Consider the following 22,101-nt stretch of genomic DNA (forward strand, 5'->3'; position numbering starts at 1 on the left):
ACCTCACTATTCTCTAAATTCCATTCCATTTGTAAGGATTCTTCATAGGACATACTACCACTTCTAAGTGTTTTATTCACTCATTCATTTATTGGATATTTAGTCATTTGAATGTAAACTTCATAAAAGATATGCATTTGACTGTTTCAGATTCCCTGGATCAGTAGTCCCCAAGAGAGAGAGAATATCACATCTAGCAATGCATACTCTATTATAAATTTGAACTATTTTCAGGTTATTTGTTTGGAGTAAATAATAAACTCACTAAGTGCTGAAAATAAGAGTAACACCACCACAGTGATGCCCAGTAGCTTGTTGTGCTTTACAGGTTAATCCAGAAGCAACTCACATACTTTAGTAACAATCCATCGACTAGAGCTAAAATGTACATTTCTAACCAAATTCTACAAAATCTGAGACAGTCATAAGAAGGAAATGTTTTTAAGCATAAAATGATGACCACTGGTCACCAACAACCTGTTGTTTTCCTTGTCCAAACATTCAACACACTGATGAAAGAAAACTAAGCATGCGACAGTTTGTACGCAGCATCTCCCCATAAGGTTTGGATAACATTTTAATGTAATCCTATTCTTCTGCCATCCGGCCCACCCAACCCTCAGATATGTTGACTATAAAAAATAAGAACAGGGAAATAAATCTCAGGTGCCAGAGGGCACCACAGTAGACTGATGTGTCTAGCACGAGCTGGGTGTTGCTCTCAGATGGGTGTGATTCTCCTCAGGCAAGTAGCTCATCATACCTTCTCTGAGTCCTCTGAGCTCTCTGGAATTTCTGTTTTGATCATCAAATCCCCTAGCTACACCTTACTTGGGAACTTAGGAATGCACTTCAAGTGGAAGCTACAACAGCCTCCCTTCTGGGCTTCTTTGTGTATGCTGAAGATTAGAAGCTCCGGTTTAAAGTCTTGAATTAGAATTAGATTCTCTGCTGAAACCATTCCTTATAATGGCAATGTTTGATGTGTTGTATTCTACCAGTTCTTGATGCCAGGACATCCTGTTGAGGCATATGTAGTGTTTCAGACCTAAGTTCTTAATCATCATTTTATTGACTTCAAAAAACTCTAGGTATTGAAAAGAAATTACTAAGGGTTTGTCCCAGAACAGTAGGCCAGAAGTCCACACACTCAACCTAACTTCTTATCCTTTCCACTATTTCCAACTGCGCTTGGCGTAGGTTTATTAGACAGTGCTTTAACATTTACGTGATAGGAAATAGCTTTCCCCAGCAAATCAGGCCTTGAAATCACCATCCTCACACTTTACTTTGCAAGCCACAGGCTTTCCTATGCTGGTCTTTTCTCCATAGGGTGAATGGCCAATACCAAGTCAAGTACCAAGAAACAAACTTAGTTTTCTGACTTCTTCCTTGAAGCTTCAAAATAGTTGGCATTTCATGGATTACAGGAAAATATCTGACATTCAAAACACATGCTCGCCCTCTTTTGAACCACTGGCAGCATCTTACGCATTTGTATCAACCGACTACGGATGTGACTGTATCTCAGAGTCTGTGTGTGACGCTAATGTCTCATTTACCAGAATGATTCATCCCAAGTCCCATCACACACAAACCCTAAAACTGAAATAGCTCAGGACAATGAAGCTGATCTATATTTAAGAAGCCATGGGTCGGGAGGCCTTCACAGCTATCCAAGTGGAATCCATGTCCTCTGAGCTTTACAAAGAAACCAATAGAATAATCTCCATTATTGTTTTTCACTCTGGACTGATGAGCTCCACTTTTGCTCACAGTCAAGTGGAGAGATTGCTCACATAATTTTCATCTAGCTTTGCAGGAGGTTGGCAATATGAATTATGTGGCAATGTTGCTTAGTTTCAAAATAATTCCAAATATAGCCTATTTGATTTCTATGTATTCTATCCCTCTTTGTTGTTGCCAGTAACAGTAATAATGAAGAAATCCGAATTATTATATAGAAGTAAAAAATACAGAATGTTTTAGTGTTAAATTGCAAAGAAAAAATTTAGTTTTATGTGTACATGCACTCTACTTGTTTACATGAAATAGCTTAACTCATATTATTTTGTATCCTAATGTTCATAGTTCAAGCAAACAAGTAAGGAAAAAGATTATTAAAATTGTATGTAGACAAGAAGGCTGACATTAGGAAGGTCTGAATGATGCATTTAGAGGAAAAAGGTTGGAGGCATAGAGTGGAAAACAATCCTGAGAGTCATCATTTCAGAATCTAAGTAGATGTGCAAGGAGACAGAGGCTGGGATGGAGGAAAATACGGGGAGAGCAGATTACTGCGGTCACAGGTACTTTGTCAAGGTGACCTCCAAACAATTGACCTATGAACTTATACTCTGAATAGAATGCTCTCAGAAACAGCATTTATGCAACAGCTGCTGCTTCCTACCAGACTTTGGCTTCTTTTCAGTTGCCTAGGACAAAAAGGTAGTGCGCAGGAATGACAAAAAGTTTCATCCGTCCCCAGTCCTAATGAGGGACTGAAGTGTACTGGCATTCACTTCAGATACTTCAGGCTCTATAATGTCAGCTGGGTATGCCCTTTCAGCACCAAGACAAGGTCCTAGCATCTAATTTCTAACATACTCTTGTTAATAGATTACAACATGCATGATTTACACTGATTTGAATGAAATATGAAATGTGTTTATTAGCCACAATGAAATACAATATTACCTGCAAGTTTTGAGTTATAATTACATATCATTTTCAAAAAGAAGAACAAATTATTTGGTTAGAAAACATTAAAATTCAAATTATTAAAAACATGAATCTATGCTAAGCAATCTAGGTACAGATATTGGTTAGTACCTAAATACTTTGTAAATACAAGCACCGTGGATACTATTTACAACACAATCCAGTGGCACTAAGTCTCACATGTACTGAACTAACTAGCATATTCAGTATATCCAATAGGCTACATGGAATAACACAAAGCACATCCTAATTGCAGTACTGAGAGAAGGGGGAGGGAGGGACTCCCTTCATATGTTTACAGCATTCCCACAAAAACAGGCAGTCTGTCCAAGCACTGCACCTTGTTTCTTGATTTAACAGTATTGGTTAAATAGAATTGGCTACAGCCCATTGCTGGAGGAATTAGAGGTAGGTGGGTTTGAGGTGACCTGGTTGGGGGAGAGAGACTTGCAGAGGTGGAGGAAGAACAAGAGGAAAGAGGAAGCTATCATGAGGGGAGAGGAACAATGAACTCATGGCCAGGAGAAGCAGTGAGTGTCTAGGGTACGACATTGGGGAAGTAGCCAGGCTAGCAGTTAGAAGAATTGATTAGGTGTCATACCCCTAGTAATTGTCAAAACCAAATGAAATAGTCATAGTCTGAGTCTCATTTATTTGTAAGATACTCGGAAATAAGCTTAAATTGAATGTACTACAGAGAAGAGACAAGTATTGAGAATTGTTTCATTTCTTCCTTTATATTCGATTGTAACTTCTTTTCATCAGGGTTCTTAGTTACCAGATGAATACTAGTCCATTACAAAATTAAATTTATTCTTATCAAATTTATGCATATATATGTATTTTTGTAAGGAAAGTAGTATTAAAAATTGTTTAAAAATTTTAAAAATCTCAATATAAAATAAGAGATCAACACTATAAAGGCTTTACCTGAATACATATTAGTTATGCACATAAAGTGATAGAGAAGTTGAAGGCCTAACTCAGTGGTATAGGACATACAAGAAACAAGGCCTTTTATTCAGTTTCCAGTGTCTCACATGCACAAACAAACCAAAAGCATCACACAAAATAATATAATGAAATCACAACGTATTTAAAATGTTGGAAATTCTTTCATCTGGAAAAAATGTATGTACATATATTTACATTATATTTGTTTGTGTGTCTCTCTCTGAGTGTATACCCACATATATTCCCCAATATATACACATATGTGTGTGTATTAATTTAATACACCAATGTAAAAGAAAATTCTTCCCAAACACCATACATATTATGTTTGTCAGGGTTCAATAGAGGAACAGAAATCATGGAAGGAATATAACTTAAAGGGGGATTAATTAGGTTGTCTTATTGTCTATGTAGAACAAGCACAATTGGGAAGACAGAAAACAGTCATTAGCAGACCTCAGTACATCAGGCTAGTTGCCTCAGCAGCACAAGTCTAGCATTGAAGACCTGGAGAATTCCTGGGGAACTGTTGGTCTTGGATCTGCATCGCAAGCATAAGTGCGGCAAGTACTAATATAAATTAAATGCATTGCAGTAAAAATGGAGATAAACTTGTCAGTTAGAGTAAAGTTATATGGAAAAAGAAACCCAAAGATTCATTCCAGAAGGTTGTCTTCTTACTACAAATAATCTGATAAAAAGAAATCCAGTGGTTTGTCCTCTGCTGCATTACACTTCCAGTAATACTGACACTCAAAATTAACCTCAAACATATGTTCTCCAAAAGAACACACTTCAATGTGATGTGTGTATGCATTATTTTCAACATTTCAATGAAATGTTGACAAATACTTCATTATTAACTTGCTGGACATTATAAAGCAGATTGAACTTACAAATATTTACAGAACATTTCACCAAAAACAAAAGAATACACTTTCAGCTCAGCAGCTCATGGAACATTTTCTAAATTTGAAGAGATATTCAGACACATAAGAAAACTGAAATAAACCCTGAATCCCATGGGACCGAATGAATTAAAGCTGAATATCAGAAACAAAAAGCTTACAATCTCAGGGAAACTAAACTTGCTACTGAATTGAAAATTGTCAAAACAACTCCTTCCAATCTGCACCTCCACCCGATCCCTTGGCAGAGTGGCATGCCTCTCCCCGAAACTTCACTACATGCTTAGATCTGCCCTAACCTAGGCCATTTCCAGTCTGTGACACGTAGGCCAGTTAACACCAGAGATAACAATATGGAAAACGGCAAGCACAAGAACATCAGTAACAGAAGCCAATTTAACTTGGTACCATCAGAACTCAGTTCTCCTACCACAGCAAGACCTGGATATCCTAACACACCACAAGAGCAAGACTCTGACCTAAAATCCCATTTCATGAAGATAATAGAGGTCTTTAAGGAGGGTATAAAGTTTCTTGAATGGATACAGAAAATGTGGTACATTTACACAATGGAGTACTACTCAGCTATTAAAAATAATGACTTCATGAAATTCTCAGGCAAATACATGGGACTAGAGAATATCATCCTGAGTGATGTAACCAAGTCACAAAAGAACACACCTGATATATACTCACTGATAAGTGGACACTAGTCCAAAAGCTCAGAATACACAAGATTCAATTCACAGACCATTTGAAGCTCAAGAAGAAGGAAGACCAAAATGTGGATGCTTCAGTCCTTCTTAGAAGGGAGAACAAAATACTCACAGGAGGAAATACAGGAACAAAGAGTGGAGAAGGAAAGGCCATCCAGAGACTGCCCTACCTGGGGATCCATCCCATATGCAGCCACCAAACCCAGTCACTATTGCTGATGCCAAAAAGTGCTTGCTGACAGGATATGGATGCTTCCTGAGAGGCTCTGCCAGAGTCTTATTGATACAGATGATGATGCTTGATGCTTGCATCTAACCACTGAACTGAGAATGGGGACTCCAACGAAGGAGTCAGAGAAAGGACTGAATGAGTTGAAGGGGTGTGCAAACCCACAGGAAGAACAACAATATCAACCAACCAGACCTCCCAGAGCTCCCAAGGACTAAACCACCAATCAAAGAGTACACATGGAAGGATCCATGGCTTCAGCTGCATATGTAGCAAAGGATGGCATTGTCTGCCATCAATAGGAGAAGCCCTTAGTCCTGTGAAGGTTCATTTCCCCAGTGTAGAGAAATGCCAGGGTGTTGAGGTGGGAGTGGGTAGGTAGGAGAGATAGCATCCTCATAGAAGGAGGGGGAGAGGGCATGGGAGAGGAGGAACCAGGAAAGGGGATAACATTTGAAATGAAATACATAAAATATCCAATAAAAATAAGTAAATAAAAATACAGGAAAGTACAGGCAAACAGGTAGAAGCCCATAAAGAAGAAACAAATGAGTCTCTTAAAGAAACACAGGAAAATACAATCAAACAGATGAAGGAATTGAACAAAACAGTCCAAGAACTAAAAATGGAAATAGAAGCAATAAAGAGTTCTCAAATGGAAGCAGCCCTAAGATGGAATGCCTAAGAAATAGATCAGGAGCTACAGCTGCAAGCATGAACAACAGAATACAAGAGATGGAAGAGAGAATCTCGGGTGTAGAAGATACCATAGAAAACATTGACTCAACAGTCAAAGAAAATGCAAAATGCAAAACGCTCTTTATCAGCTGGGCCATTTTGGCAGAGTAGAGAAATAAGATTCAAGTACAAATTTTCTTAGAAACAATTTAAAATGCACATTCAAGAAGATGTCAGAAGATGGAAAAGGTCTCCCATGCTCATGAATTGGAAGGATTATCATAGTAAAAAAAATGACCATCTAATGAAAAGCAATCTACAGATTCAATGCAATCCCCATCAAAATTCCAACTCAATTCTTCACAGATATGGAAAGAGAAATTCTCAGCTTGATATGGAAAAACAAAAAACTCAGGATAGCAAAAACAATTCTCAACAATAAAATAACTTCTGGAGGAATCACCATCCCTGACTTCAAGCTGTACTAGGTATTAGTACAGAGACTGACATGCTAATCAATAGATTAGAATTGAAGTTCCAGAAATAAACCACACACTACTGATAAGGAGATATTTAAGAAAGAACAAAAAACATAAACTGAAAAAAAAAGAAAGCATGTTAAACAAATGGTGCTGGTCTAAGGGCGGTCTGCATGTAGAACAATGCAAATTGACCCATATTTATCACCTTGCACAAAGCTCAAACCCAAGTCAATCAAGGACCTCAACATAAAATCAGATACACTGAATCTAATAGAAGAGAAAGTGGGAAATAGCATTGAAGGCCTTGGCACAGGAGAAAATTTTCTGAACAGAACACCAATGGCTCAGGCTCTAAAATCAACAAATAACAAATGGAACCTCATGAAACAGAAACGCTTCTGTAAGGCAAAGGACACTGCCAATAGGACAAAATGGCAACATACAGTTTGGGAAAATATCACTAAACCTACATCTCATAAAGGGTTAATATCCAAAACATATATAGAACTCAAAAACTCAGACTCCAAAGAACAAAATAACCCAATTTAAAAATAGGGTACAGGGCTAAACAGAATTCTCAACAGAGGAATTTTGAATGGCCAGGAAGCATCTAAAGAAATGTTCAACATCTTTAGTCATCAGGAAAAATGAAAATTAAAACAACTCTGAGATTCCACCTTATACCATAAGAATGGCTAAGATAAAAACTCATATGTCTTCATAGAATGAATTAGGTAGTGTTACTTCTGTGTCTATTTTATGGAATAGTTTGAGGAATACTAATATCAGGTCTTCTTTGAAGGTCTGGTAGAATTCTGAACTAAATCCATCTGGCCCTGGGCTTCTTTTGGTTGGGAGGATTTTAATGACTTCTATTTCCTTATAGGATATGGACCTGTTTAGAAAGTTTTCCTGCTCTTGATTTAACTTCAGTATAAGGTATCTGTCTAGAAACTCATCCATTTCATCTAGATTTTCCAGTTTGGTTGAGTATAGGCTTTTCTAGTAGGATCTGATAATTTTTTTTAATTTCCTCCATTTCTGTGTTTATGTCTCCCTTTTCATTTCTGATTTTGTTAATTTGGAGACTGCCTCTAGAACTTTTAGTTAGTTTGGCTAGGGGTTTATCTATCTTGTTGATTCAAAGAACCAGTTTTTGGTTTTGTTGATTCTATGTATTGCACACTTTGTTTCTATTTGGTTGATTTCAGCCCTGAGTTTGAGTTTCCTACCTTCTACTCTTGGGTGAGTTTGCTTCTGTTTGTTCTAGAGCTCTCAAGTGTGCTGTCAAGTTGCTAGCTTAAGATCTCTCCAGTTCCTTTACCAGTGCACTCACTGCTATGAATTTTCCTCTTAGCACTGCTTTCATTGTGTCCCATAAATTTGGGCATGATGTGTCAACATTTTCATAAAATTTCAGTAAGTTTTTAATTTCTTTATTTCATCCTTGACCAAATTATTATTGAGTAGAGAGTTGTTTAGTTTCCACATGCGCATGTTGCCTTTGCTGTTATTGAAGACCAGCTTTAGGCCATGGTGATCTGATAGGGTTCATGGGATTATTTCAATCTTTTCCTATACGTTGAGGGTTGATTTGTGACCAATTATATGGTCTATTTTGGAAAAGGTACCACAAGGTCCTGAAAAGAAGGTGTATTCTTTTGTTATAGGGTGAAACGTTTGATAGATATTTGTCAAATCCATTTAGTTCATAACTTCTATTAGTTTCACTGTGTCTCTGTTTAGTTTCTGGTTCAATGAGCTGTCCATTGGGGAGAGTAGGGTGTTGAAGCCTCCCACTCTGCAAATCAAAACAACCCTGAGATTCCACCTTATACCGGTCAGAATGACTAAGGTCAAACCTCAGGTAACAACACATGTTACCTCCTTCATTGCTGGTGGGATTGCAAACTGGTACAACTACTCTGGAAGTCAATTTGGAGATTCCTCAGAAAATTGGAAATAGACCTATCTAAAGAAATACCATTCTTGGGCATATAGCCCAAAGATGCCCCACCATGCCACAGGAGCACATGTGCCACTATGTTCATAGTGGACTTATTTGTGATAGCGAGAAGCTGGAAACCACCTAAATGTCCCATGACAGAAGAATAGATACAGAAAATGTGGTTCATTTACACAGTGGAATATTACTCAGTTATTAAGAACGAGGACATCCTGAGGTTTGCAGGCAAATGGATGGAACTAGAAAATGTCATCCTGAGGGGTAACTCAGAGCCAAAAGGACATGCACAGTACGTTCTCACTAATAAGTGGATATTAGCCAAAAGAAAAAAGAAAAAAAAGAAAACCTACATAATACCCAGGATACAGTCCACAGAACTCAAAAAGGTCAACAAGTCGAAGGGCCCAAGTGAGAACGCCTCAGTTCCACTTGGGAGGGAAAAGAGGAAAAGGAGATGGGGGTTGGGGGGGAGAGGGAAACATGATCTGGTATTAGGTTGGGGAAAAGGACTGAAGCCCTGAGGGCCAGTAGAAAGAATGGAAACAGACAACCTTGAAAGGATGGAGGTTGAGAAGACCCTCTAGCATGTACCAGAGACCTGGAAAGTGAGAGAATCTCAGGACTCAAAGGGGGGGGGGGAGGACCCTAGATGAAAGGCCATTACAGTGGGGAGAGAACTTATTGAATCCACCTCCAGCAGAAAGACAGGGCATCAAGTGAGGGATAAGGTTGCCATCCCACAATCGAAACTCTGACCCATAATTCTTCCTGTGTGAAAGAAATGCAGGGATGGAAATGGAGAAGAGCCTGAGGAAGAACATCCAGCAACAGACCCAAAGTGGGATCTGGCTCAAGGGGAGGTCCCAAGACCTGACACCATTACTGAAGCTATGGGGCAAAAACGGACCTACTATGACTGCCCTCCAAAAGACCCAACAAGCAGCAGAGAGAGTCAGATGCAGATATGTGCACCCATCCAAGGAACAGAAGCTGCTGACACCCTGGTTGAATTAGGAAAAAGCTGGAGAAAGCAGAGGATGAGGGCATCCCTGAAGGAGAAACAGCAGTCTCAATTAACCTGGACCCTCGAGATCTCACAGATACTGTATCACCAACCAGGTAGCATATACCAGCTGAGATGAGGCCTCCAACACATACACAGCAGAGGACTCCCAGGTCTGGATTCAGTCAGAGAAGATGCACCTAATCCTCAAGAGACTGGAGGCCCCAGGAAGTTTAGAGGTCTGGTGGGGTAGATGGGGTGGGGACATCCTTGTGGAGATGGGGTTGGGGTCAGTGTGTGTAGGGGACCTTAGGTATGAGATGTGGAACTCTTAGGGGGTGGACCAGAAAGAGAATAAAATCTAGAGTGTAAAAATAAATTTAAAAATAAATAAATTTTATGGTTAAAAAGAAATCTCAAGTGTCAGCACATGCTGGCTAGGATGAGGAGAAAAAAACACTCCTCCATTGCTGGTGGGACTGCAAACTTGTACAACTATTCTAGAAACCAATCTGGCAGTTCCTCAGATAGTTGGAAATAGTTCTACCTAAAGATTCAGCTATATTGCTCCTGCCCATACACCCAAAGGATGCTCTACTTTGTCTATGACAAAGACACCTCCTTCACTATGTTCATGGCAGCCTTATTCCTAATAGCCAGAAGCTGGAAAGAGCTCAAATGTCCCTCAGCCAAAGACTGGATACAGAAAATCTGGTTCATTTATACAATGGAGTACTATTCAGCAATTTAAAATGAGGACATCATAAATTTTGCAGGCAAATGGATGGAACTAGAAAACATAATTCTGAGTAAGATAACCCAGACCCAAAAGGACTTACATGGTATTTATTCACTGATAAAGGGATATTAGCAAAAAAAAATACAGAAAACTCATGATACAACCCATAGACTATAAGAAGTTTAAGAAGAAGGAAGGCCCAAGTGAGGATGTTTTGATCCCACTTAGATGGAGGAACAAAATAATCATGGGGACAGAGCGAGGGAGGGACCTGGGTAAGAAAGGGGAAGGTAATGGGAAAACAGAGGCAGGATCAGATATGGGGGAGACAGAAGAGAAGCCCAGATGGCCAGAAGAATGGATGAAAATATGTAGCTGCTGGGAGTGGGGAACCTCAGGAATGTCCTAGAGCCCTGGGATGTGAGAGGCTTCCTGGACTCAATGGGGATAACCTTAGCAGAAATGCCCAATGGTGGAGATGAAACCTGAAGAGACCACACCCAGTAGATAGCGCCCCCCAATGGAGGGATGGGGTTACTAACCCACTTTCAAAATTTTTGACCCACAGTTGTTCCTGTGTAAAAGAAATGCAGGGACAAAAATGGAGCAAAGACTGAAGGAGAGGCCATCCAGTCACCAGCTCAACTTGAGATCCATACCATGGGTAGGCACCAAAACTGACACTATTACTGATGCTATGTTGTGATTGCAGACAGGAGCATAGCATGTTTGTCCTCTGTGAGGCTCTACCAGCAGCTGTTTGAGACAGATGGAGATACAGCTAACCACTTCACTGGAGTCAGGGACCCCTATGGTTGAGTTACCGGAAGAATTGAAGGCACACCAACAGTGTAATCCAGATACCTGGGAGCTCTCCGAAACTAAGACACCAACCAAAGAGCACATATAGGCTGCTCTGTGGCAGGTGAAACCTGTGTAGCAAATGACTGCCTTGGCTGAACTCAGTAGGAGAGGATGTGACTAATCCGTAGACTTGAAACCCCAGGGAAGGAGAATGACTGATGGGGGTGGGCACTTCTCAGAGGAAAAGGGGAGAAGGAATATGGTAAAGAATTCTGGGACTGCAGACCACGAAGGAGGGGCGGTAACACTTGGAATGTAAATAAATAAAATAATTAATAAAAGAAATTGTCCAGACAAAAATTAAGAAAAAACCAAAAGCTTTCTAGAACAATTCATACATATAAATACACAAACAGTGGGATAGTTAAAACAATCTTATATAGTAATCAAACTGCTGGAAGTATCACCAAGATAATATTGTAAAGACTGTAACTGTTTTATAGCACGTATTAAATATGGATATGTTACAATGAAATACTGTAAAGGAGAATACCGAGATAACATAGTGAAAAATTACTCAAACCTCAATGTGTATTTCAGAATCCAGTATTTATAGCTCAAAATCTGTGTGCTTGATTTGTTGTTGCTTTTTTTTTCACTCACATCAAAACATACCAACCTTTCTGAATGTGATGTCTTGGTTGTTTTGAATTTCCAACAATATCTTTTGTTTTCAACTCATATGAAAGACAGGAAATGTGTTTTCTGTACTCAGTAGAATATTTAAAGTCATCAGGAGAATATCTCATCTGTGAAGACAAATAAAGGCATTGGTGGGTCTTGTTCCTTATTGCTGTGATAAGATACTGTGACAAGTGAAACAATATAAGGAAGAATTTGCCTCTCCAGGTTATAGTCCATCACTTGGGGGAAGTCAAGGCAGCAGGCACTTGGAGCAGCTAGTTATTGTCAAAGGCAAACTGCATGGAATTAATGCATAAATGACAAGCAGAGTTAACTTTTTCCATTTCTATTATAGCTCAGAATCCTCTTCCTAAGGAATGGCACTGCCTCTAGTGGATTCGTCTTCCTACTTCAGCTAGTCAAGATAACCCAAATGCACACACCCACAGGTCCCGCTGATCTATAAAATCTCCACAAAAATCTCCCAAGCTGATTCTACATCATGTCAAGTTGATAATAAAAACTAACCAAATCAGTGATATCAAATGTTTCAGGGCTTCAAGGAGCTTTCGCATGTGAAGTTCAGTACTATGATTTTGATTTTTAAAACTCTGTAAGACAACTAACATTAATAAGTCTTTAAAAGCTCCATTTTTTATTGCTTTGTTAAGCAACCTGATAGAAGTCAATGATAGCAACAGTCAGTGAGAAGAAAAGTCAGTTGTAGGAACAGTCAGTGCTGGGAATAGTCAGTGATAGCCACAGTCATAGGAAATATATAGGAACACTCAGAGGTAGAAAGAGTTAGTGAAAGCAACAGTCAGTGGCAGGAACAGCCAGTGGTAGGAACAGTCAGTAGTAGGAACAGCCAGTGGTAGATACAGTCAGTGATAGATACAGTCAGTGGTAGGAACAGTCAGTGATAGGAACAGTCAGTGATAGATACAGTCAGTAGTAGTAACAGTCAGTGGTAGTAACAGTCAGTGGTAGGAACAGCCAGTGATAGATACAGTCAGTGGTAGGAACAGTCAGTGGTAGGAACAGTCAGTGATAGGAACAGTCAGTAGTAGTAACAGTCAGTGGAAGGAAGGGGAGCAAGGGCTGGCATTCTGGTCAAGTATGTATAATAACAGACTGTTGAGTACTGAACCATGAACAGAGCATCTACATTATTCTATGCAAGACTCAGAGAACATCATGGATGAGGGGTACAGAAAATAGAAGAGCCAGATGTGAAGGGAGGAGTGCTATGGAACTGGGTTATTCTGGACATGACAAAGCCATAGAATTCATGAACTCACTGGGTGGACACATCACATGCATGGAGATGAGGGCTGGTGAGACCCTAACCCTGCTGAAAGACTCTGCACAGGTAATGAGTGCTGTTGTAGCCACTGACAATCTGCCTATGCTCCATTAAATAGGTTGCACTCACACTCTTTCAAGAAACAATCATTAAACTTAGCGAGGACTGGTTGAGAAGAAATAGAGCTACAGTAGAAGGCAGGAGACCTGAAAGAAGGCAACAGGGAAGGAAAGTGTCCTAAGTCAATGAAAGAGGGCAACAGAGAGGGCAAGATGCCCTAAATCAACATAGGTGCATATAATAGTGGCAAAAAAAGAGATTGTGTTAAGTTCCATTTGAAACATAAAATAGCCCACTTTTTCTTCTAGAGATTTTATACTTTATCCTCTCTTTTAGAAAATGAGTTTTCCAGAAATTTTTTTACTGTAGTTATTCAATTCCATTACCCAAAAGAAAACAAAAATATATACTGCTTGACAAATATTAGAAATATAATCTCTATTGTAAATTATATTATGTTTTCATACAATATGAATATATACAACTATATAAAAAGTCAAATAAAAGAGTTATAGTTAAGTACAGCACTTATAATACATAGGCAATATATATAACAACATATAATAAATATATACTAAATTATTCAATTTATCTTCCTTCATGTATTCATTTGTCTCTCATTTAAAATCACTGTGACTTTCCTGGTTTTTATAAGACAAAAATGCATGAAGAAAAACTCATGTGTTACATTGAGACAAATCTGTAGGAAGATCATCAAATAATCAAATATCTTATAGCTAACCTAGCATCTTCAAAATTACATAGGTTAGCAAAGGTGGCTTTGTAAGGAGAGAGAGAGAGAGTGCATATAAGCCACCCACATACTGATCCTTGAGCTCCTATAGAAGAAAATTTATCAAAATGCTGGCCATATATAATAGAGACCTTGTTTTCACTGACACAAAGTATACCCTATTAGCCACAGTGTATATGTGACCATATATAAGAGAGACCTTGTTTTCACTGACACAAAGTATACTCTGTTAGCCACAGTGTATATGTGACCATATATAACAGAGACCTTGTTTTCACTGACACAAAGTATACTCTACTAGTCACAGTGTATATGTGACCATATATAAGAGAGACCTTGTTTTCACTGACACAAAGTATACTCTCTACTAGTCACAGCATTGTATACCAGGCACTTGTACATGATGACTTTAGAAAATACTTATGGCTATTTGGCCAGGGAACATTATAAACTGATGATAAATTAAATAAATCAGAAATGCATTCATTTAACAGAATCAGCATTAACTCATGCTTAGAAGTGAAAGCAATGTCTGATAACATCTCTAGCTGTTTGTGGAATGACAGTCTAATTAGGTAGAGATCTGAGAAACGAGTGGCTCCCTGATCTGAAAAACAGCTCCCAAGTGGGTAAGAGTAATGATCAGTGGGACAATATCATCAAGGGTCTGCTCTAATGCTATGAGTTATTTGCTCTCACCCCAGTGTGTATCAATAATTTTACGCAAGCTTTGAATGAAAATATAAAAAAAAAACCTGTTTATCCCATTTGCTGATGTGACAGGCAAAGGAACAACCTCACTTAACAGCAACTAGAGCTTTCAGTTGTTGTTAACAGACTGGTTAACAGTACTACTAACAGACTGGTTAACAGTACTACTAACAGACTGGTTAACAGTACTACTAACAGACTGGTTAACGGTACTACTAACAGACTTGTTAACAATACTACTAACAGACTAGAGTCATTGGACTAGCTGTATAGAGGATGTTATATTGTAGTTGGATAAATTAAATTAAATTGCTGTCATTAAATTAAATCAATTAAATTACATTAAATCACTCGAATACATGGGTGAAAAAGACAAAAGCTCTGAGGCATGGTTGGGACGTGTGCTAGAATGGCATCTAGAATGAGGGGATTGTTCTAACGTTCTCTTCCCTTCTGGAGCACTCCATCAGATCCTGGAAACATGTTTCACATGACTACAGATATCCTAGACCATCAAGTGGCGTCTACCAACTGTGTACTCTACAGACTAACATATAATGAAGGCACACTCTGGTAACTCAGTTCTGTGCAATTCCAGGCAAAGGAAAGGTAATAGAGTAATTCAGGTTTCAAGTTTTCCCAATACTCTTCATTTTCTAATGGAATTCTGAAGTTCGAGCAAAGCTTAAAATTTCCATACTAACCTTTCCCTAAAACTTCATACCTTGCCTGTGGCAAAGCTGATCACTCCTTTCTCTTAAAATCACTATAAACATGTCTGTGCATTCCTGCTGTCCTTCTTTGAGCCTAAATCTAAATCATCCCTTTCCAGTCCAAACCAAACTCTTGTATTGGCGTTAACAAGATACATTTATAATGATCAAAACAGATTTCTTTCTGCTTTTAAATGCCCTGATGGCTGTTTTGGTTACTAACTTTTTACTGTGAACTAAAAAAAAAAAAAATCAGAAAAATATAACCTGTGACCATATCACCAAACTCATCTCATCTCTGGCTGTGGTTCAGTGAACACTGCCACACTGGATTTCATTCAACCTCAGAAACACATCCCAAACAAAACAAGCTATTACATGGCCCAGGGCATTGTGCAGGGGCCTCTATTTCCAGAACTGTGCATGGCTAGCTTCCTATGCTTCAAGCATTCACTACAAACAGCTTCTCTTTAGAAAAACTTCTGTCACGGTCTTAGGAGAAGCTCTTCCTGCTCCCAGTCTCCACTCTGAGTCCTATGTGCACTACATCAACCATTTACCATAGTGCTTGCTTACTTGGGCTAAACTTTCCCTCAAAATCTGGTCCTTAGGAAAGACTTCATTTACAGTATTTCCTTGGAGATGTGAATGGTCCTGAAAGTCAGAACATATCAAAACCTTGTGTTAAGGGTGCAACAACAACAAACCAACAAACCAGAGAGCCAATGAACCGACAGACAAACTTCAATGTGGTGAGACTGGAGAGTTGTAGAACTTCGGCTAACACTTCATGTGATAGGCCACGGCACTCCTCCATCCTTAGGTGAGAAGCCAATAACCAGAAAAATGCTTTAAAAAATTAAAGTCTATCTTTTATAGCACCTAAAACTTGGAACATTACTGTCACTTATCTTGGAGTTATTTCATACCACTGTGTGTGCTTTTCACTCAGCAACTCTTCATAACCACCGCACCCTCTTCTAAGCTCTTTCTCCTGTATACCGACTCAGGCATGGACTTTTCTAAAATATCCACAATGTTACCAATTCCTGACTTTGCCACATCCTTACAATAGGTAAATATAAGCCTCTGGAAGGAATTAATCTGTCTTTTCTCAGTCGCCACTTTGACCTTCTGGTGGCTACACATCCTTATGTCAACAGGAAGAGGCACTAAAGAAAATCTCTCATGCAGGACTCAGTTGGGATACTAATACATAATCTGTAAAGGGCACAGAAAGGGAGGCCACAGCAATCATAGCAAGGAATACAATCTGTGGCATCACTAAACACTAGACTGCTTAACTGAGGATAACCTTAGTTTTGAGGTTCACAACATGCATCTCTATTTGGTCGCAAAACCATGATAGACGGTTGTGGCAGACAGTTCCTCTTTGGGAGACAGTAATTTACTGTTCTGCACAGTGACAAGTGGGTTTCTGTGGTAACATTCCTTCCTTCTTTCTTGACCCACATTTAAATACTTTACAGTCAATTCATTTTTCTTGGGTTCAGGCTGCATTTTGAACCTTTTCCAGCCTATGAATTATCTTGGCATCTGTTTTCACCTTTTCTGCAATGGAGTCAGTAGGTTTCTAGTTGACTGGAAATCGTAGCATTTGATCTAAGCAGTTCGTGAGTGGTACAGTCAGTACTACTTCTACATCTACATAAGCATTTTTATCACCACCATGCTGTACTGGGGGTGAAGAGGTCTGTGCTGAGGATCACCCTAGAAACCTGTTCAGAATCACAACTGAGCTACAGCCCTTGATGTCTTCTGCTTGGTTTTCTCCTTAAAGACTTCCTGACAAATTGGCTTCTAGACCCCAATGTGTTAACCCAGACAAACGAGCTTTCAGATGGTACTCAAAAGATCTAACTTTTGAGTTACACAAAACAGATAATCAAGTTTATCCTAATGAACACTGTTGGTTCTGCTGTTCAGATCTATGTCTTATTGAAACAACAGAAAGCTTTTCCTGTCAGTGAGCTGCTGTGCTGTGGGTAGCAAACACATACACTATCCTCAGGGCTCTTAGAAGCAGGCTGCAAACACATACATCTGTCTTGGGCCTCTTAAATGCAGGCCGGTACCTGCAATCAGCTTTCCAGAGTAAGTGCTGATTCCCAGAAGTAGACAGAGAGATACACTTTTAGGAGTAAAGACTATAGTTTGAGATGATAACCTTTATATATAATGGCAGATGTAAGCATTACTTCATGAACTGCTACTACCTTACATTTGATGCCAATGCCAATATTGCTTGATCTGAAAGAGGAGTCAGCAAGACAGTACCCTAAGGCAATGAAGTCAATGCACAAAAAGTGACCCACATAAGCACAGGAGGCAAAGTACATATATAGGAAGTATATAACTCTTCTGTACAAAACAAAATACAACAAAAATAGTCATAGAAAATGAAGGTGATGGATATGTTTATTGCAAATGTCCAGTTTTAGAGTATATAAAAAATTCATTGTAGAAATGCCATGTTTGCTCAGCTCAAGATTATTCTATTTTAGGTCCACCGTAACCAATACTAGAGACACTGCCAAATCCAGTATTGAGCTCTCAATTTTGTCCTACCATGCGTGCTTAGCAGTAGAGTTTTGGAGCCTAATAAAAAAATACTCTGCAAATGTCCACAGGAGTTTAGATTTTTATTTCAACTTGAGGGAAATCAATGCTTAGACTAGGCTCCACCTCTGTCACCAACAAGAATACTGCCCACAGCTTCTCCAGTTCAGTGCAAACGTCATTCTGTCCGATGTCACAGTGCAGCTGATACAGCTTTCTTTATAAAGTGTCCTACTCACATGGACAATATTTCAGCCCATCTCCAATGCTGTTTACATAAATATAATATTGTTGTTACCCAATGAAATGATGCAAACCTACTGGAGGGCAGAAGAGATGGGTCAGAAGGAAAGCATTGGCTGACCATGTGTGAGAACTGGAGTTCAAATCCCCAGAGCCCTTGGAGAGTCTTGTGATAATATACACCTATAAAACAGCTGCCATGCTAAGAGAAACTATGCAGATGGGAAAATCCCTCAAGATGCTTTCTGTCTAGCTAGCCTGGGACACAAAGCAGTGAACAACAAAGTGACCCTATTTCAAAACCAAGGTGGGAGTCAAGCATCAACCTCTAAGACAGGCACAAGAGTCATCATTGAAGACCTAGCAAGATGGAAGCTTAGTAAAATCTCCTGGTGGTCAACTGCAAAGGACAAGATACTGAAATGATGGCTCCATGGCTAGGATGTGTATGGATTGTCTTTGCGGAGGACCCAAGGGTGATTCCTGCGCCTATATTAGTAATTACTCTAGAGAAAGGTTACAACTCTACCTCTACAAGCCCTGGTGTATTTTCCTGCACTCTCACGTAACTTCACTTACGTGTACAGCCACCCCGCAGGCACACGCTCCCATACAGACATACAATGTGGAGCAAGTGCACCATGACACCAGACAGAAGGACTGGTAAGGCTGAGTGAGCCCACATCCTGAGGACCTCAGAATTGATAACAGCAGAAACAGATTCATCTCCCCCCTACCTGTACCTGCTCTGGAACACAGAATGACACCATACTCCTCAATGTTTATAATTCACATGGAGTAAAGTGCACAAGTTATTTCACCAAGGATCATCTGAGAGTGGCTGTTTTATGAAACACTTGGGCAAGAGTTCTCTCTCCTTAAGTATTCATTGTTAGACCCTGGACCCAACCGGCAGGATGGGCTCATGCCACTGTCACCCCTCACTCCAGCACTGAAGTTGCTGCTGTAGTGGGATTTGGGCTACCTGTCCTGCCCAGGTCAACCAAACCCCCTTGTTTGTCTTCTAAGAGCTGTAACACTTTTGCTTTTCCTGGCCAAACTGAGACCCATGGAACCTATTCATCACAGGTTTTGCTTTATCCATTGGGTGGATAGAGGATGACACCCACATGTTCACACATAATAAAAAAATAAATCAGCAAAAACAATCCTGATGAACTAAAACAAATAACTGCATGTCACTAAGGCTGGATTTTCTGTACAAAAGCCGAGCGAACTCACAGGGATTAAAAAGACTAAATCACTCATAAAAAGTATCTCATAAAAGACCAGGGCCAGATGGCTTCACTGTTGATTTCTATCAACTATTGAAAGAACTATCACCACGTCTTAAGTTATTTCCACATTCAGAGGAACATGTAATGCTTGCAAATGTATTCAAGGGGCCAGCAATGCTCAGGCATTAGAACAGATAGGGAAGCAACCAGAAAATATAAACTATAACCAATGTCCTTTGTAGATACATATGCAAAAACTCCCAAAAGATATCAGCAAATGAATCCAAAAGCACAGTAAGGTGCAATGGTTAGTAGCTGTATGCAAACAGACACCAGGACTTCACAGCGGGGTAAAAGACGGAAAATCAGAGCATCTCAACAGATGGAGGAAAATCAGCCTATAAAATTTAACAGGCTTTGTGGTTTAAAAAAAATATATCAGAGACAGAAAAACCGTATCTAAACACTATGAGGCCACCTATAATAAACCGACTGCTAAGCTTATGCAAAATGGGGAGGAGGGGCCAGATCCCTCTAACTATGAACTAAGACAAGGTGTTGCTTTCACTGCTTCAAAGAAACATGGACATGCTTGCTGGGAAATTAGCACAAGAATGGAGGGGGTTGGTCAAGCCAAATCAAATTTTCAGCGTACCAGTTGAGACAGAGTGAGAACTCTATAGCAGAAGAATCATCTCGCCCTACTGAAACTGGGGACAGACTTTCACATTGTTTTTCATTTTTACATTGCAAGCTTACATAAGAACAATTTCTTAAAAGTGTAGAAAGTGACTTGAACATATTCCAGCTCATATCCCATTACCCTACCTACCACATTAAATTCCCCAGTTCTGTAGACGTTTTGGCTCCACTTTCGGGTTATCTGTACCTTCACAACTGTGTGTCTGAAGTTCAGAACCCCAAAATTATGGAAAATATAAAATATGCATCTTTCTGTGAGTGATGTAACGTGTCTTCAGTTACAGGTAGAGGACTTAATTATTCCATTTCCCATTCAACTAGAAGGAGAAAAACGTTTGCATTTTCCTTCCTGTGGTGGGCTGTGTGCAGACTCCAGGTTGGATCCACATCTTTGCTGTTCTGAATTATGATGCAACCAACCCAGATGGGCAGACGTCTCTGTGACCTGTTGATTTGTCTTTGGGTAAAGGCCCAGAAGGGGTAGAGCTGAGTCCTATGTTAGGACTGTCTGTGCTTTAGGGAGTTCACTCTGTGTTGATTTCTATTTCAGATGTACAAATAGCCAACCAGTATATAAAAACATTACATAGGACTAATATTTTGGCAAATGCAAATGAAAACATCAATAAAATAAGAACTCACCTCAACACAAAGGTCTATGTGTTCTAGACTAAAACAGCCAGTGCTGACCAAGATGTGAGAGTAAGGAATATAAATTAGTGTAAACTGCACACTGTGCAAGGCAGCACGTGGTTTCCTTAGCAGGATCACCAGGCCAGATGTCACAGGGTATCCCCTTAGGTTCTCATTCACACTCATTCACAATGTTCTCCACACACCCACGTGCTTGTGTGGCTGTTTGCTTTTGGAGACAGGATTGCTGTGTACACATCAGGTTGACTTCCAACTTGTGGTCCCTGGTACTATCCTCTCCCTGTGTTGGTTGTACAGCTGTGTGGTACCAGTATTCATCAACCAGTGAGTGGATTTGAAATATTGGAGGACAAAATTAGCCAGTTACCATAATTTATGATGTTAGAGATAATTATGCAGAGAAGCCAGGCACAGGAAGGGGATATCCCTGACCTCACTCACTAGCTGTCAGGTCGGTCCTAGCAGCTGAGGAGAACGGTGTCTCCTGGCAGCTGTGTGGAGTGGTGGAGAGCGGCTGATCTACGGATACTGAGCTGTGCTTGGGAGCTGTCCCGTGTGCTGGTGCATCAAGGCGATAATGTTCTGCACACGTTTTCTCCACAGACAAGTGGTACGGCTTCCTTGATGCAAGCACGATATAAGGCTCACTAGTGCAAACATCATTAACATGTGTTTCAGGAAGTTTAACTACCAGTTAAACTAAATTCAATTATTTAAAAATAGACGTTGCCAAATTTTGCAAAAACCAAATGGCCCCAGTCTATGTTTGTCAGCATTGCTAGACGTGTATATTTTACTAATCGAAGGCTGTAAAGTAGTATTTTAGGAGCATCTTCCGGCTTTCTTGGGGGAATAGTCTCAGCAAAACCTACACTTAGGTGTTGAGTCTGAACACTGCCTTCCATAAACGGCAAAGCAGCAGGACGTCTCCACAAATGGCTTCCTGGAAATAGATTGAGGCGCAGACACGAGTCAGACAATGGACAGCTGTGGCAGGGGCTTCTTTTCACCAAAAGCACAACACACGGAAACAGCCAATGCCTTCTGCCTTAAACCAATAAAATCTGCTGTAAGTAAGTTAGGTAAGGAATGATCCTTTTATTGATTTGTTGTCTTTTTATTAGAATAGCATGGCAGCTTAGGTTTTCTGCTCTGTCTTTTCAGAGTCGTATATGACGGTGCATTTCCTTCAGATTAGGGCTGGTCACTCTAGCTATCTTAGATGAAGAGTAACTTCATGGCAACTTTAATGAAAG

At 39.7% G+C, this 22,101-nt stretch overlaps 1 protein-coding gene across 1 annotated transcript in view; it reads right to left on the reverse strand.

The window, feature by feature from the left end:
• Positions 1-22,101, reverse strand: part of Lrriq3 (leucine rich repeats and IQ motif containing 3) — a 93,136-nt gene that overhangs the window by 21,773 nt on the left and 49,262 nt on the right. The window contains exon 6 of the mRNA XM_032897117.1: positions 11,880-12,009. Within this exon, the coding sequence (XP_032753008.1) occupies positions 11,880-12,009 (130 nt within the window). The remainder of the gene's footprint in view (positions 1-11,879; positions 12,010-22,101) is intronic.

Source organism: Rattus rattus, chromosome 3, assembly GCF_011064425.1.
Source record: "Rattus rattus isolate New Zealand chromosome 3, Rrattus_CSIRO_v1, whole genome shotgun sequence".
Classification (NCBI taxonomy): domain Eukaryota; kingdom Metazoa; phylum Chordata; class Mammalia; order Rodentia; family Muridae; genus Rattus; species Rattus rattus.